The sequence below is a fragment of the Telmatherina bonti genome (genome assembly GCF_933228915.1).
Source record: "Telmatherina bonti genome assembly, chromosome: 2".
NCBI classification, from domain to species: domain Eukaryota; kingdom Metazoa; phylum Chordata; class Actinopteri; order Atheriniformes; family Telmatherinidae; genus Telmatherina; species Telmatherina bonti.
Window position 1 is genome coordinate 39,914,996 of NC_136620.1, and position 18,545 is coordinate 39,933,540.

At 45.1% G+C, this 18,545-nt stretch overlaps 1 protein-coding gene across 1 annotated transcript in view; it reads right to left on the bottom strand.

Moving 5' to 3' along the window:
* The window catches only part of LOC306769641 (DNA topoisomerase I, mitochondrial), a gene marked incomplete at its 5' end in the record, with an annotated part of 34,640 nt that overhangs the window by 3,228 nt on the left and 12,867 nt on the right, over positions 1–18,545 (bottom strand). Inside the window, 6 exons of the mRNA XM_079258324.1 lie at positions 4,576–4,644; positions 9,833–10,018; positions 11,572–11,715; positions 14,295–14,439; positions 14,822–15,009; positions 15,092–15,214. Coding sequence (XP_079114450.1) covers positions 4,576–4,644; positions 9,833–10,018; positions 11,572–11,715; positions 14,295–14,439; positions 14,822–15,009; positions 15,092–15,214 — 855 coding nt within the window. The remainder of the gene's footprint in view (positions 1–4,575; positions 4,645–9,832; positions 10,019–11,571; positions 11,716–14,294; positions 14,440–14,821; positions 15,010–15,091; positions 15,215–18,545) is intronic.

The following is an 18,545-nucleotide window of genomic DNA, read 5'->3' on the forward strand; positions in this document are numbered from 1 at the left end:
GTAACCATGTTCTGATAATGCTGCTCAGCATCTTCAGCTTCTACTAAAAGCATCATTTCTCTAAAACAAACTCATCTCTCAGATAATTCTGCTCATTAGAAAGATGGTTCAACTTGAATAATTAGATCATTTAGCTTCAGGATGTGAACGGAAGGTTCTGGAGGTCTGTATAGAGTCACCTCTGACAAGCCGGGATGGTTTTCAGTCATGAAAACGTGGATTTAAATCTCTCATGTCACAACATGTCACATGATCCTCGCTGAATACGTAACGTAACGATGTTAAGTTTCACTCTGAGGAGAAAAACGGACTCAAAACAACCCAAGTTTCCATCCATGTGTTCATGTTTTTACCTTAAATCCACTTCCTGCATCGTCTTTATTCACACCTGCAGGAGCAGCTTCAGAGGAAGCAGAAAACCTCCCAGTAAAACCAGTTGGCTTGAAAGCCGACCAGCTGGACCGTTAAGATGTCAGAACGTCTGAGGAAGTGCAGGGGTTGACTAAAACTCCCTCTTCCACCACATAAACACAGAGTTTCTGACAGGAGTCTCCTCGGCCTGCTGGTGAGGCCGTCTGGGACCCCGACGTTGCAGCATCACTGCGCTACTCGTCATAACAAGCCGTTAGTTTTCAGGAAACTGACAGATTACAGCGAAGGCTGCAGGATCCCGACGGGAAACGTCCCGCTCAGACGTGTAGAACAGCAGCTCCACTTTCCTGCTTCCGGCTTTGGTTTCATGTCGGATAAAAGCTGTAGAAACTGCTGAATGGTTGAAAAAAATGCTTGAACTGCTGCTGCTTCATGTTGGCAAACCTTCGGAGCTGCAGGTATTCTGTTGCATTTCTGCAGCGCTGGACCTTTAAAGCTTGTTCCATCCTCCACCAGAAGCCAGAACTTTCTTCTTCTCGAAGCTCCGAGAAGAAAATGACGTCATTTTGTTCTCGCGGACGTGTTTGAAGACAGTTCTCGGCACATCGGGCTGCAGAACTTTTTTTCTTGCAGGGCTCCGAGAAGTATCGTGTGATTGGTCGGACATCTGAGGTGGGCGTGGTTAACACAGAGAAAGCAGGAAGCGGAGTTTCCTGTTGCAGGTGAAACGGATTGTTTTGATAAAACAGCTGATCGAGGTGGTGAGAAAGTACAAACATTTTTACATTAAAACACTCGGACCCTGCCGCGTGCACGACCCGCCGCGTGCACGACCCGCCCCGCCGCGTGCACGACCCGCCCCGCCGCGTGCACGACCCGCCCCGCCGCGGACGAAGCTGGTCGTTAAATATGAAACTAGAAACTCGGAGAGCGGAAACCTCCGCCAAGCACGATGTTAAAGAATCCTTTTAAAACATTCCTGGATCCAAACGGTGATCCGGATCACCACCAGAATTTAATCAGTTCTTCATTTTTACATTTCCAACAACTCTGGAAATGTTTATAAAAATCCGTCTGTAATTTTTTAAGTTATCTTGAACACAAAGACGGCAGGAAAAACAACCTCCTTGGTGGAGGTAACAACCGGGTTCATGGCACATAAAGCAGACATCGCCCCCCGCAGTGATCCCTCCCCGCTGCAGACCTGCTTCTCCTGGAGGATGGATGGACCTGACGAAGAAGGTTTTTCTTGTTCTTGCTTCTCGTGGAGGATGGGACAACCTTAATGCAGCTGCCTGGCTGTGATGTCGCCTGTACCCCCCCCCCCCCCATAGCCCCCAGCTGTCAGGCAAGACAAAAGCAAACTGGTTTTCTGACTAAACTGGGCGATAACTGGATGGAAACTGAAAGAGAGAGAGGGAAACTCGCCCATGCTTCACCTTTCCTCTCCTCCTGCTGCTGCTTTTTCAGCGTCTTGTCCTTTCGACGTGTCAATCAGGCCTCCGTAAGCAGCCATTACCATTCCACCTCCAACACGCTGACATTTCCTGACAAATTGGAGAGCAGAAACGTGGCCCTTCTCTTCCTCCTCTCTGCACCGCTCCATTTCGTCATCACAGCTGGCTCCCTAATGTTTCCTTCCTCGCTCCACGCCATTACACCCCTCCATTCAGGTTCCTGCTTATCTAATGCACACGTTCCGACCTCTGACCCAGACTCTCTTAAAGAGGTCGCAACACGATGCAGTTTCAATCAGACCACTTAACCTGTTTGGTTTCCATAACATGAAACTGCATCGAGTCATTTACAATACGCTTAATACAATACGCTTAATACACACACACACACACACACACGCACACACACACACACACACACACACGCTGCAGTAAGTGCATCCTTGCCGCCTGCAGCTAGAGAAGCAGCTGAGCTGAGGCCAGATTTTCTGGGTGGAATTTCTTCCACACAGCATGTCCGCTCAAAATTTCCACTCTCACAGTTTCATTTTTATCTGCCAGCGTCCATCCCTTCGTTCTTTTGAAACTACTTTCCTGCTTTTCAGACTCCCCGTTTCTAATATTCTCCACTTCTCCTTTACCTCCCGTTACCTCGCTTCGGCCCTTTCATCTCCCCTCGCCAACGGCGAGTCCTCGCTCAATCTCATCTGGCGCCTCAGTTTACGACCTGCGTTTCCTTTACAGCAGCTCTCCGTCCACGGAAAAGGTTTTGGAAAGTCTTTTCACTTCCCTTCTGGTGTTTTTCCTGCTCCTCAGCATCACACACCTCTCAGAAGTTTCCTCCTTTCTGAACTTTTCAACGAGTGAAAACAAGCATGACATTTCTAAACCAATTCATTAAAGAAGTTGATTCACGATATAATCGATTCAAAATTCAACATGTGCAGATTCAACCAGTCTGCTGGTTAAGCCTGGTGTCTGTCAGCTGTGTTGCAGCAGGGAAACCCCTAATACTGCACCAGTCTGCTGGTTAAGCCTGGTGTCTGTCAGCTGTGTTGCAGCAGGGAAACCCCTAACACTGCACCAGTCTGCTGGTTAAGCCTGGTGTCTATCAGCTGTGTTGCAGCAGGGAAACCCCTAACACTGCACCAGTCTGCTGGTTAAGCCTGGTGTCTGTCAGCTGTGTTGCAGCAGGGAAACTCCTACCACGTGCAGGACTGCAGCCCTCAAGCCCTGGATTTGCCAACCCCTGAACTAAAGCAACGTCACCAACTCGGTCATGTAGATTGACCTTCCTACAGGTTTTAGATGTTTCCCTGCTGCAACGCTCATGATTCAGATCAACGGCTTATCAGGCTGGTGCAGAAGTGGAACCTTGTCATTTGAACCAGGTATGTTGCTCCAGAGAAACCTCCAGGACGGGAGTTCAGGACCACAAGCGATGTGACGTTCATGAACGAGTCGGCTCTTAGAGACGATTCTTTGGAATAAAAAGAACGGATTCCTGTCTGAGAAAGCCAACGTTACTTTATCAGGCGTACCAGGCAGTCAGTTCCATACAGGGAAAGTTGAGGATCCCACCACCGTGTAAAGGGCGTAGCGGTTCAGACAGAGCTGGGACCTGGACTAGAATCAGTCCGTAGGGGAGAAAACAACGGAATCACACAGACTTTGGCCTTTATTTACGAGATTTTCTGGGTGAGTTTGGTGTTCTGTTTGTTTAAGGGTTTGATTCAAGGCTGGACAGACATTATGGGCACAGGTCAAGGGGCTCACACCCACTTGGGGCCCATGCAGGACAAACACCAGCAGTTTGGGCATGAAACAAAATGTACATAAAAACCAGAGAGTTACACCACAGTGTCTAGTGTCTTGCTACTGGTACCACTGGCTGAGAGTTAGAAATGTCATTTCACAGTCCATCATTCCCACTTTTCACAACATTGCGGTGGGGAAGGGGGCCCCTGGGACACTCTGGGCCCAGGGGCCTGTGCACTTTTAATCCAGCCCTGGTTTGATTGACATATTTAACTAAATTGTATCAAATTTTATAATGAAAATGCACAAAAATAAGGCTTTAACCTAAAATAAGAATTAATTTGTTGCTAAATTATACATGTGAACGTTGTTTTAAGCCAAAAATAAAGAGTAATACTGGAAACAATACCAGACGCAGATAACAGAAACACTGGAACGCCGTATGATTCTGATGCTTTGCCGTTGGTTTGCACACGATAGCCTCGTCTGTCGGTTTGAACTTTATTTAAACTGTATATGTACACCGTTTTGATGGATGGGTTATGTTATTTTATTTGGCAATAATTATATCAAAGTTAATGTTTCGGATGCTAACAAGTCAAATTTTCAACACGTTTTAACAACATGATGTTAACATGATGAACATGAAAACTGTATTAGCTGCAGTGTAATCTGGGTTTTTAGGCGCATTTCACCTCCAGCTTTCAGAACGTTCAGGTCACCCACAATAAAATACACGAAACTACCTGCTTGCCACGTTTCCTGTAGATTAAAGCCAAAAATGTGAACGTAATATGATGTTGGGCATGAGTTGGGTTTATTCGTGGTTTAATATAGAAGTTTGGTGACAGAGTGGTGAGAAAAAACCCTGAATGGAGAAAATGGACGCATGAAAATGATCCAGTGAATAATGTAACGGAATCGCGAGGTGATGGAACACGACAGCTCTTCGCTTCTGACGCTAAAACGTCCGTTTTCAAACACTCACATTCAGACGGTCGAAGAGTTCGTCTCCCGTCTCCTTGTTCTCCATGAAAAGCTTGAGATTCTTAAAAACCTGCGAAAGAAGAAAGAAGTTAAAACAACGAACCTTTAATGGTCTGAAGTCTCTTCCAGAAATTTGCCGAGGTTTGTGGAGGCGAATGTTTTACACGGTAAAATAACTCACATGACCTACAGGTGCAGCTACAGCAGACCTGAGACATAAATCTGAGTTGTGAGGAAGCTTTTTCATCCTTCACACGCCGTGTCAGAAGAATCAAGCTGCTACAATTATATCTGACATTTCCAGTCACTGCAGGCTCAAAACATGCTTCGTTTCTCCAAATAAACCAGTGAAATATGCACCGCTCCAGTTTCCAGCTGCAGAAGTGTTGCTTTGCGAAACACACGGACGATTATGTGTTAATTACTGAAGGTGTGCAAGTGAAAGGTGCTTCTGGAATAAAAACGTAAACCAGAAACAGCAACTTGAGCGCATGAAAATCCTCTTTCTCTCCCGTGTTTTGGTTGCGTCTGCTTCTGCCTTCAAACAACTTGGACTAAACTGAGTAAGTACTGGGAGTTCTGGTTTTCAGAGACAAACAGACACACTTACTGGAAAACTCAAAGAAATGCAAGAAAAAGTGTGACTGTAGCGGCTAAAGGTAAATATCAGGTAAATATTTACAGTGAAAATAATCCAAAATGTGTGAACGTGGAGAGAGAAGTCCAACAAAAACATCGTCCAATAAAAACATTTATCCTCTTTCTTCCTGCGACTTTTTCATCTTAAAAGCAGAATTTTCATCACTGTGTTTAGATTTTAGAAGCGTAAATGTGTCATCTGGGGAGGAAGTGGATTTAAGATGGAAGCGACACAGGAAGCCTTTCAACATCTCAGCGAGCTTCGCCAGTCGGGTCACTGCGATCGCACTGGAAAATAAAGACTGAATTTGTTTTTTTTCCATTAATATCGGATTCAATTTGAACCACAGACTGTATATAAAAGATGGGCGGAGCCTCCGTGACGTCACCCGTAGGTTTCTGAAGAGCTGAATTGAAGCTCGGTGGGCGGTTCCTACCATCACCATCTTGGCAGGGGCATGCGTGTCGTCTCACCAGGAAAATACAAATATGGGCAAAGAGGTGGAGCTGAGAGGGGGCTGTGAGCGTCATGGTGGATGACTGACATCGAGCAAACTCCAAACTTTCTGTAGCTAAGAGCTAACCGAGCTAACAGGAGCCAACCAGCTAACAGAGGTAAGTGGGCTAAAGCTAAGTCACGTTGTTAACCGGCTAAAAACCACGGTTGTTCTACAATCTTCTGACTTGTGACGGGAGATCGGGTACCTGTCAATCAAAAGGACACGCCCCTAAATATGCCGAACTTCGAGATTAAATTACTTTTAAACGGGTAAGTTTTAGAAACAAATTCACTCCCCCCCCAGTTGTCATGAAGGTAAACCTGACCTATTAAACCTAAAATGGAGTCGTTTATTTCTGCTGTAAACATGTTTATTGCTGCTGAGAAGTTGGTCTTTTTAACATGGGAGTCTATGGGGATTTGCTCTGTTTGGAGCCCCTAGTGGACCAGGGGGGAACTGCAGGTTTTGCCACTTCCACAAAGGCTTCACCTTTAACTTCCGGAAGTTGCTGCTTGGTTTTAACGGCTTAAGTTTGCTGCCTGATATGAACGGATTCAAATTTATGACATTTTTAAGCGAGCTCTATAATATAGTAAATGTCTATGTTGGACGTGGATCAAGTTCTACGCTGCAGATGGGACTCACGTTCTCTTCGGCTTCCAGTGAGCAGGCTCACACTGGTCTGAATATTAGAAGAGTTCCCGTTCCTCCCAGGCCCCCAGAACCAGCTGTGAAACGTTGGAACATGGACGTCGGTTCTGAAGGTGTGGTGGAGCTCACCAAGCCAGGACGCCAATCCCCGCCAATTCCAACAGCAGGCGTCTTCCACAGCCACGCGAGTGGCCCGACCTCCCAGCTTCCCGGCGGGACGTCGGCGCCGTAACTAGACGGTGACGGTTATTCGCTTTATCTGCGGTTTAAACGTCATTTTAATTTGAGCCATGTCAAACATCTCCAGAGATTAGAAATAGAAATGACTTCCTTCCGTTCTTGTTCCATTTTATGCGATGTGACATTTAGCAGCAATCATACTGATTTACCAGGGAACCGATGATGCTAAAATATGCGGGGGACTAATTAATTCCAGCTAATGTGATGCTTTTCAATGCACTCATTTGAATAATTATATGTTCTGCCAAGAAACAAAACACTTTGGTTGTCAGGTGTTAACATTTCTTTCCCATGAATAGCAGATAGCATTGGCTGACACCGGAAATTTCCACACACACACACACAGAGGCATGACAGCTGTTTGACAGATTGTGGACGGCTAAACGGGATTCGAAACTAAATTTCCAGACATATTTAACTTTCATATGTTCCTGCAGGGTCACGACGTCGATGTGGAGCCTGCGAAGACGCTTCGTGTCAAAGACAAGCGGAGAAATAAAACATTAAATCAAAAGAAAACTGGACTCAATCCTGATCAAAGTCCACGTCTGGTCTCTCCAGTTCTCAGACCGGCTACATTCAGCTTTCACAAATCAGTTTCAAAGTCGTGTCATTTAACTGCTGCGGTAAAATAAAGCCAATCTCAGTGGCGGAGATGAATAACTATGATTAACCTCTCAGCTTAGCGCGCAGCGGAAAGCAGAGCAGCACCACCTGAACACAACACGGAAGCTTTTATTCCTTCTTTGTGACGTTCAGTGATTTTGCTCCGGAGGTTTTTCACAAAAGTTCATTATTTTCTCTTTTATTGCCAGGAATTCAAGAAGCAGAACAGCTTAATAAAACATTTTTAAAAGGAGAAAAAGAATCTGGGCGACAAGCTGTGAACTATGAGAATCCGAAGCACTGGGGAAATTATGATTAAGTTTCAGGAGGCTTCCTGCCAGACGCTGCGGCGTGAAAAAGCCTTAAACTGCTCGGAAAGGCTCTTTCAACTATCATGAAAACACACGTGGCGCTGAAAGGCCAATAAATAACCTGAGATTTACTGCCATGATGTCTGGAGGGCAGGTTGGAGTCCACTAAAAGCGGCTTCTCACCTGTACTTCACTAAACCTGAGACCCGATGACTCATAACCAGAACTACAGATTATTTTTTTACTTTTCTCTTTAAATCCACGTTTCTTTCCCCAAACTCTTTTATAAAAACATTTTCCTGTTCTCATAATCCAGCAATGAAGATTTAAAACTGCCGCTGTCAAGTTGCTCCTCGACCTGCAGGCTTTCAGTGTGTCCCTGCTGCAACGCACCTGAGTCTCGATTTAATGGCATTCTGCACGGTGACTCAGTGTGACGTGTTGGAGCAGGGAAACAAAGGCAGTGTCTGAACCAATCGTAGCATCGCTCTGTTGGCGACTCGGACATGACGCTGGCCAGATCACATGACGACCTGCTGTCACCACGGCAACCGTGATGCGTGAAGACGTCGTTCCAAATCAAAATGAAAATAGTTTGTTTACTTTTGTCGTTTATTTGAATCTGCTTTGATGTTCATGTCACCTGACCTGCAATGCATTGTGGTCTGTACCGTCCCACCAAGCAACCGTCGCCGCTTACTTCTTATCAAGATGCATTGTGGGTAACTTTATTCTTTCTGGACATTCAGCCACGGCTGGAAAGTAGCGCGACCACCATAAAGGAACACAGGAAACCCGCCGCCTTGGAGGAGCTGAGATGGACGCGCCCGCCTTAAACTTTCACCACCAGATGTTTAAACTAATTATACTGATTATATATATTATTTATAGATATTTATATGTATATAGTGTGTTTTATTAAAGATATTTATCTGAGAATGTGGAAACTGATGAATAAATATGTAAACAAATCACCAGATGGAAGCAGAAACAGTAAATGTGATGATAAAACAGGAGAAGGTCATGTTGGGGAGATTTCTGGTTAAAACTGGACGACGTTCTGGGACGGACCTTCCTACTGGTTTCAGCGTTTGCTGCGAAGCTTGTGATGTTTCATGAGAAGCACTCTGAACTGTGTTCTTCGTGAAAAGTGACGGAAAATCAGTCAGAATCGTCGGCTGGTTGGATTGAAGCTGAAAATTCTCCTTCATGGACGTAAACACGACACCAACACGGTGCAGATGTCTGTTCAGGATAAATGGAGCCAAACTTGGACTGGGCCATCCGACCAAAACCTCTTATGCTGATGTCCCTCATTTTACATCCCCATAATGATATGTAACCATATAAACTGTGTAATGTTGTGTCAGTCATCAGTTATGCATCACATGTTGCTAGGCAACAGCAGCAGTGATCTCCTTCCATCTGGGGGAACTATGGCCGTATGACGTTCCACAGGTAAATACCTGCTGCAGCGTTTGGTCTGGAGTTTATTCTGAGCTTTCTCCTCCACCAGATGCTGCTTTTGCTCGTTGACTCTATTCTTTATTCTGTATTCTTTATCCTGATTCCTGCAGGTGATAAAATGAGTTGTCGGAGTCCGTTATTGGGACTGTGAGCTGGTCTGCTGTCAGTTCCATGTCGCTCTTTTTATATCCAAACTGCATCCAGACAGAGATTTCCCTCTTTTAGGAACATCATCAGCAGTTTGGGTTGGCTGCTCATCTTTTAGTGAATTATCCTCTGAAACACGTCTGCTACCGTCTTCCTCCATGTTGGTTTATGAATTTCAGCGTGCCGTAAAGCAGCTTATGGTGGCGTAAACGATAGCGCCTCATATGAAACGATGGAGATTTTCTATCATCCAGACGATACATATCATCATATCGCCCAGCCCAAAGCCGATGGCTGCAGGTTCATCTTTACTTCTGCGTTCCACTGGAAGCAAACGGGCGAATCGGCTTCAGCTGCTGTTGTACAAACGGATAAAAACCCGGTGGAAACGTCTTCATCCTCTGGCTGGTTTCTGCTCACGTCTGACTCCAGACCTGCACGTCTTCATGGCCTCCATTTCCAGACATCATTCTGATGCTATTTTGTTGTTTTATGTGATGAATTAAGATTTTAATCTTCGACATCCAACAAGTCTTCCCTTCGTTGTTTTGAGCCGTGTGCATCTACATGCTGTAAAACACGGATGCTAATAAATCAGACGGAAGCTGCCTGACCCAGAACTCCCATCTACTGCATGAAGACATTAAAGGAGAAAGTATAGAAACGTCACTTTGTGTGTCTTTCCTCTTTCTTTTACCTTTTTGATGACAGGAACTTTGTTATAGTAGCGAATGGAGTCTTTCCCCAGGAAGTCAAATTCCACCACAAACTCGTTCCCATCCAGTTGGTCGTGCAGGGTGATGTGCTCGACACGAAGCGAGCAGCAGCCGACTGTGTCCGCCGTCTCCCCCTCCTCTTTCTCATTACCAGCTCTCAGTGCCAGCTTTTTCAAATCACAAGATGAAGAGACAAATCATGTCACAAATACACACCCTGCAATTTCATCATCCACCCCCTGAATTCAGAGAGAAACGCACAGCAGACAGATGAGATGACATCTGCATTACACACATAAATCACAGTGTTTATATGTGAACGGACATTCTGCATCCTTTAATAAACTGAGGAGTGGAATATAAATTGCTCCATTTTGTTACCTGCAAATTAGAGACCATGTTTCTTCCCAAATCCCTCATTTTCAACCTGAGGAGCATCAGCTTTTGGTCTTCTGAAAGCCTGCAGACTGCAGGCTGTTTATGTCTGATGGCTCTAATGTGGTCGTCACAGATGAAAGCAGGCGGGACTGAGAATCAAGAGGTGGAAAGTCGGCCACGATATCATCCTGCTCCCTTCACAGTCGCCTTCATTTCACTTTAAAGTTAGAATAATAACGTTTGAATGATCACTGATGTCAGCACTGTGTGACAGAGCAGAGGCCACGCGGCTTTCTGGTTCTAGTCTGGATCCTCTGAACTGGTTCTCTAAAGCAGGGATCCCTAATCCTGGTCCTGGAGGACTGGTGTCCTGCAGGTTTTCCAAGTGTCCTCGCTGCAACACACCTGATTCAAATCAGTGTGGCATGTGGAGAGCTTGTCCGAGTCCGGCGTGTTCCAGCAGGAACACTTGGAAAACCTGCAGGACACCGGTCCTCCAGGACCAGGGTTAGGGGTCTCTGCTCTGAAGGCCCATTTACACAGACAGACGGACCGGACTGGAGTAATCTGGTCCATTGTCAAGAAGCTTAGATATCCGTCACGATGCAGAAAACAGATCAGTACCACCAGAAACAACGGGGGTGGCGTAGAGCTGTATAGCTGACATGCAATCAGCAGGAGGAGGAAACCAGAGAAGAAGAAAGCCGATGACGCAGAAACCGTCACATAAAAAGCTCCAGAAGTTTTTGTCTGGTTGTGAGCTTTCCAGCGATGTATTACCGCTCCAGCTGCTGTCAGAACGCAGAAGTGAACTCTGAACTCAGCACTGCCCTCTAGTGGAGGAGCTGACTAAACCGCAGCCACGTGAAAGACAAACGGAAGCAAGAGGATGGTGACACGAGGCGATGTTTGAAACGATGTACCGTTTACGTACGAAGGCGGCAGAAAGCCGAAGGCTTAAAAATAACTTTCCAACCAGAAGCTGAACTTTCCATCCTCGGCTGCTCGCTGCAACATTCTCGTCTCTGATGCTGGAGATTGTTGTTGTCAGAAGGCTCATCCTGACTGGAAGTCCACCTCCCCACCACCTTCCAGAGTCGGCTAGCCGATGACCTCGGTCATGCAAATGCAACTACTCAGGTCTATCAGGAATAATTCACCTTTAAAGTTATTCTCAGTTATTTGGAACCTGCTGCTTGTCGACCCAGATGAAACCCATTTACTTTCATTTTAATAGCAAAAGAAAAACAGAAATTCAATGAGTTTGATGAAATTAAGAGTTTGGTAAGAGCCAAAAGGGAATTATTTCACATGTAACTGATTTCAGCAGGTAAAACCAGACCTTGTCTATGAAGTAGAGCGCGACAGCTCTCTGGCGTCTGACCATCTCCTTAGACTTCAGATCCTGTTGGTACTGGTTCCGGATGTCGTCCACACACGACTTCAGCTTCCGAGCGACTTCGTATTTCTCCCAGTCCTTCTCTCCCTGCATTTTTACACAAGGAGGAAAAGAAAGTGTCGACGAAAAGCAAGATTAGGACATGCAGCAGAGGAGACGGCGAGAATGAGGCATAATGAATGAAGAGCAGGCATGAAACACACTCCAGTGACAGCCTGATAACGGAAAGCAATTTGTTCCTGAAAAGCCTCAAATGGAAACATTCAGTATGTTAATCATGATGAGAACGCAGGAAGCAACACAAAGACTCAACTTTAATGATGAAATTCTTCTCACCTACTGTTTCTGGCTGGTTATCAAGAGCAACCAAGACACAATTAAAGCCACAGTCAATCAACATGCTCTCAGATTGTCATGGAGACCACCGGTGGAATAACTTAACCTTTCCTCAGGAAACATGATAGAAGAGACTGAGTAAAGGGAACCAGCTGAGGAGGGGAGAAGGAAAGAGCGAGATGGTGACCGAGTCTGTTTACCGTTACATCGGGATAAAAACTGCGGAGGGTCGGACTTGGTCACTGAAGGAAATTTCACACTGTAAGGCTACTGAATAAAAATACATTAAAAACACTTGAAAAGAACATTTAAACAGGAGGAACACGGGATTCAGTGCAGGAACCAACATGAAGCTGGAGAAGTGGTGGCGCAGTTCTGTTCGTTTCAGATGGTTTGCACTCAGCAGTGTAACGTCCTGCAGAAGAAGCTGAACCTTGTGGTCCATGGACAGGTGGGATCTCACCTGAGACCTTCCCGGCTCGGGTCATGCAGCGCTGGAAAGTGTTGCGATCTAAAGTTTTGTTCATGTTTCATGTGTCTGCTTCATGCAGGAGAGTTGTGTTCCAAGCAGTTCCAGACAGATTGAGGATTATTATTCTGTAATGAGAAGAATTAATCCCAAACAAACTGAGGTCAGCCGACCAGGTGCTTCCTTTTCCTCAAGGGGTTTGTACGTCTACGCCTCAGACACCACGATGGCCTGCTAGACCGGGTCTGATGAGGGACTCGGTTCAGCTGGGTCTGCGTTCAAGCGGCACTGTTCAGACAAATCAGATCTTTTAAATAAGATGTTCCAGTCCCCGCCAGAGGAGGCGCTGCACCGAGACTTACTGAAGGAGAAGAAGAGACAAGACGCAGGTTATCTACAGGTTAAAACAGAACAACCTGGTCTTTACCAGCTAAACACGGAGCATCAGATCCATCAGATTTATATCACACATTTCTCTTGTCCAGAACAGAAACTTATCCGTGTTTCAGCTGCATTTACCCATAATGCATTTCACTGAACCCACAATGCCTTTTCTAGTCCGCGTCTTTGACTCCAATCAGAATTCATTTGGACATGATTCCCCAAACGAAGCGGCTTTCCAAGCAAACGGACTCAGATTCGAATCGAAGAGACCTGAACGGTTATTTCCGCTCCATCTTCCACTTCTTGTCAACACCTCATAGCGGCGTGTGTTAAAGCACATGGCTTAGCCACCGACTGGGATTCGATAAGACGGACTTTCCTCGTCCCACACTGGGGAAATTCACACGTTACAGCAGCAGAAGATACGGGGTGCACTCGGGCCACACGCCAGCTTCCCTTCATCCATGAACAACAGAAACACAGAAATCCATGAATATAACAGAGTCTGGTAAAAAATAAAGAAATAAAATCCAGAAGCAGCAGATAGGAAACTGGTTATTCCACACCAGCCTGCAGGGTAAACACTGGATCAGCTTTTAGCACATGGAAACTGGCCCGAACGGAAAACAGATCCTGTTCATCCAACCGTGGGCGACTAGTAGAGCAGTGACCATATGTTTTCATCCCGATTCCATCCCGATTTTTTTTACTGATTGGACAGAATTTGGGGTTTGAAATGCTGATGAATGTATTTAATGATGCAAATCGGTGTGGATGGATTTGTTTCTGAAAGATGAGGGGGTCTGGACTCGTTTTTTTTAACTGGTCGGAAGATATTTGGTTTTACAACCGAACCATAAACTAACACTGAACGCATGGAACAGCCAGTATCCATGTACAGGATGTCTGAAGTCTAGCTTCACACAACCGTAGCGATGCAATGTATTCACAGCCAACAGGGATGAAACCTCTAAAACTGCCTCACCGTTAGTATTTTGCTTGTTCCCCCTGAGACACACACCTGCCATGAGCCTGGTTCCTCTCCTCCATCCGGGTTTTATCCCCCATCAAAGCCAATCTGAAGCAGTAAGATAAGGAACCTGAACCAGATCCATTTCTGGAGGTTTTAAAGCGAGTCTGTTAGGCTGCCAGAGTGTGGTGGTTACCAGTAATACAGCCTCAACCACCTGAACAGGACCAGTCCAGAGAAAGGAGGAGCTGAAACGCTCCAAACCTCCACTAGCAACGATTATCTAACAGGGTTGTTTAATTACCAGAGCTGCAAGCTGAATTAGTTCCAGCCCACTCTATCTGTCAATAACTGTGACCAAGAAGAAAAATCAAATCCTATTTTATGACCGATCAATACAGAGGAGGGTTTTGTTTTTTTTTCACTTTTAAAGCTGAAGTTTCACCAGATCCAAACAAAAAGCAGCTGCTGCAAACGAGACCGCCGGGGAAACCACCATCTCTTTACCTTCAGCTTCGAGTTGGCGTTGAGCATGATGTACTTAATGGAGCCCTGGATGTTTTCAGTCCAGCTGGCCAGCCACGTCACCGTGTTGTCGTGTCGGACCTCCTTCCAGCGATGGCCAGCCGGCGCCACGGGGACACGGGATTCCCTGCCAGAGCAAGTAAATACGTCAAACTGCACGAGCCAGGAGACGCGGTGCTTCTCGAGCTGAGACAAGCTGCCCGGAGGGGTCTCCCCAGCCGCTGCAGGGGGTCTGCATGACCACATACAGAGTCTGAAGTTCTCATTGAACGAAGTGGGTCGGGCTTTCTCAGAAGAACCACTGCAGAAACACTCCTGCTCTTCACATCAAACTTCTACAGATTTATGAAAACAAGTAGCATAAACATTACCATGGTGAAAAATAAAAACATTAATCCCAGTAACATTCGCAGAACATTTCCCTTTCCTTCCCATGACTGTTCTGGTTTTAAAACGGCATCATTTCAGGGAACGATTCTGCTCAAGCGAAGTCCACCAGCCCGGCTTACCTGCCACAGTTGATGATGACGTCCTCAGGCTGAATCCTTTTCTTCAGCATTCCCTGTTTGGGATGCTCGCCTCTCCCTCGGAACAGACCCGGAGGCTCGATCTTAAAGTTGCCGATTCGCTCTCTGTGGTGGTCCAGCAGACAGAAGCCGTACTCATCGATGATCTTCTGATTGGCTTCTTTCAGAGCCTATGGCACACGGTGAACGTGCACGGGAGTCACACAGAAGGTCACCACGAAGCACAGAAGGATCAATAAAGATGATCTTTACCAATTTCTCCTCCTTGGTCATGTTTTTCTTGGCTTCCACCTTGGCTTTATGCATTTGGTGGATTTCTCCAAAGTCGCACTTGTCGAGTTTCAGAATGAGCGACCTCTCCTCTGGGGTCATTTCCTGCAAAGGGACAAGCTGCGTTACACTGCTGAGCCGCCGGACTGCAAAGCTTTTCTCCTCTAGGTTTTACTTAAAGGGCCAAAAAGCGACTGACACCACCTGCAGAGCCTACAGTTGTGTTCATATGTCTTCATCCCCTTTCATTAAAGAAAAGGCTGAATTTACAACAGTCACTCAAATAACTGGAGACTTAAAAAAGGAACAATAGCAAAAAATTTGCTAAAATATAATTTAGTAATATAAGACAGTTTTTTCATTTAATTGACTTGAAGAAAGAAAAAAAACAAACAAATGTGTCCTGGACAAATGAGAGACTTTTCTGTTGAACAGTGGGACAAAATACCTGTCAACAGGTGCAGAAGTCTGACTGAGAGGAACAGAAAACACCTGACTGGAGCGGAAACATTAAAGGATTCTTCAACTAAATATTACTTTATGACTGATGGAATATGGAATAAATTATCTTATTTGTTTGCTTTTTAAAAAAATATTTGTATTGAACCAGAATTAGAAAATAATGTCATGATTTTCATAATTTTTTTTATTTATTATTACTTTAGTCAATTCCAGCTTATTTTACAGGCAGCTGTTTTTCTCCTTCTTTAATGAAAGGAGATGAATAAATATGAGCACAGCTGTAAGCCACGCCTCCCTCCACCTCAACGGCGTGCGTCGCCAGGCTACGCTGCAGCTGAAATCACACCTTTTTATTTCTGATTCTTTTCCGCTTAATGTCCCTTTAAAATTAGCAGGGAGATGAAAATACGCTGGAATGAAAGGCGAGTAAAAAAAGGCACATTGTGCCGCATTCCTTCACTGTCTCACATCAAAACCGTCCTGTTATAATAAATAATAAAAACGTCTGAAAGGAAGTCAGAGGAAGCTAACGCTTATATAGTCCTCCTAAAAGCAGAAATTACTGCAGGAACAGAAACTTTATGCAGATGCTGCACATTTCAGCTTCAGTCTAGATGAAGGAAGCTGCAGCGGACTGGAAATGCAGCAGAATGGAGCAGATACTGGTCGGTTTTTACACACGGGGGGGTCGGTGAGGTTCTTCCACAGCAGAGATGCAACACAAAGCTTCCCTCTCCAGTTTCTGGAGCTAAAACATCACAAATGGCTTTTTCATCACTTCCTGCCATCTAAAGTGTGTTTCTGTGTGACCCCGAGGTCAGCTGAAAGCATCTGGACAGAGCTGCAGCAGAACGTGACGTCCTGAACGATCAGGTTTTACCGAGTCTTTACTCTGCAGGACAAACAGCGAAGGAATCCAAATATTTACCAGCAGACAAACCAAACCGTTTCCAGCCGATAAACATTTAGAATCAATGAAATCACTCAATCAAGCCTTCAGATAAGTGCTGATGTAACCCAGCTTTGTTATCTGTGCTCATTACAGAACCAACACACACACACACACACACCTCTCCAGCAGCGCTGGCTGTGTGGACAGGCAGGCCGTCTGCATGCCTAAGCATGAATGACACCCGACAGTGGGCGGGCTCAGAGGGCAGTGAAGCGAGGACGGCTTTTTCCGGCTATAATAAAACACTTTAATTGGATTTGTTCGTATGCAGGGAGCTCGTTGTCTGGATTAGCATATCAATGCTTTCACATAAATCGTATTTTCAAGAGCATTGAGCACTAAGCAGCGCAAAATTAATTCTGTATGATATGCCTTGGGGCTTGGCACCATGTTTTCTCTGTACGGAGGACACCCTGACAGAGCCGCTACGAGCCTCCATCACACGCTCATCCTGTATTTACACAACACACACACACACTAATAACAGCCAGGTTTCTGCTGTCTGCCACAGTTCCAGTTCATACGGAGTCGGGTTGTTGTGCAACCCGGCCTCTCGCAGCTTTCTCTCGGTCAGCACCTCTTACAGACCTGTTCAGGCCACAATGGAGGAAATTTCCTTCATAATGGTCAAACTGGGCCATGATGGGATTCATCATTTCATCCCTACGTATGAAGACGTGGAGATATCTGCAGGTTTTTTGCCAGAAATGGCGACACGTTCTCGGCACTCCGAGCTGGGAACTCGGTGAGATTCCAGATGGAAAGTTGCACAACTTGCAGTCCGTTGTTGTCTTTGTTAAAATTCTTCGTAAGGCTTCTTGTGTCCGTTAAGCCTCATGTATTTCCCGATCATAAAGTGTACTTAAGTATAAATGAATTCTGGTTGCATTCACTGAGCTCTGTCTGATTTCTGTTGGACTTAAATCTGTCAAAATGTTTTTGTACGACTGGAAAAGTCTGCCGGCAGCTGTTCGGTGGGGTTAGCCGTATCGTATGTGTAATAGTGGAAGCTAAACTGACGAAAAGACAGAAAACGGGTGTTGATGCCACAATCCCAAGACTTTCTGCCGGCAGAAGAACTAAAACGGAGACGGTGTGTCCTTCATTGCTAGCCCGCTGAGGAAGCCGGACTGGTCGGATACAGGTTAGCAACACAGGAGGCAAACTTTCCCTCAGTAGCACGGGTAAGACTAACACCGTACGTACTGTCCGTGCATTAGAACCGTGCATCAACTCGGCTGCGTCGCGGTTTCCTAGACTCCGTGTTGTATATTAAAACCGTGAACCGATAACGCACGGATCAGAGTTGTTGAATACCAGAACCACATGGAAAAAATTTATAACAAATGTTTATTTCTTTGCTAAATGTTAGAGCTGTGATGACGTGCTTTTGTCCCGATTCGTTTCGATTCCGTTTTTTTGGGTGTCGATTTGATTTAAATTGTAATTCTCACAATTCTTTAATAATGCTGATTTTTGTAGATTCAAAACAAAAAAATGTACCAAAACAGCAGCCAGACCATCATTCTGCTGCTATAATGCACAAGAAAAGTAAGAAGATCATTAAAAACAATGAAAATGACAAAAGGTTTTATAATGGATTATTTTTATTTTTTACAAAAAAGAAAAAAAGTTGTTTTTTTTTAAATAAAAAAAAAAAAAAAGATTTTAAAATTGTGAAGCAAAAAAAAAAATCCCAATTTTTGATTTTTCGATTTAACACCCCCCTCCTACTAAATATGCTAAAGTACAGGAACTATTTTCTGTCAGCCTGGATGTAGTTTTTATCCTAAACCGTTGTTGAGTTACAGCGCGTTTCTCTCGTTCACCTGTGAAAAGCAGCTGATCGTTGCTATGGTGACGCCTGTATTATTATTACAGTGATATTGCAGTGACTTAACTCACCAAACTACGTGTGTATATAGATATGAAAATAACGCCGCCAGCTGGCATTAGGATTCTCACCGACCGCGGTACGATGCGCCGAAAACTACGGCAAGCAGCAGCGAGTTGTCGTCGGGA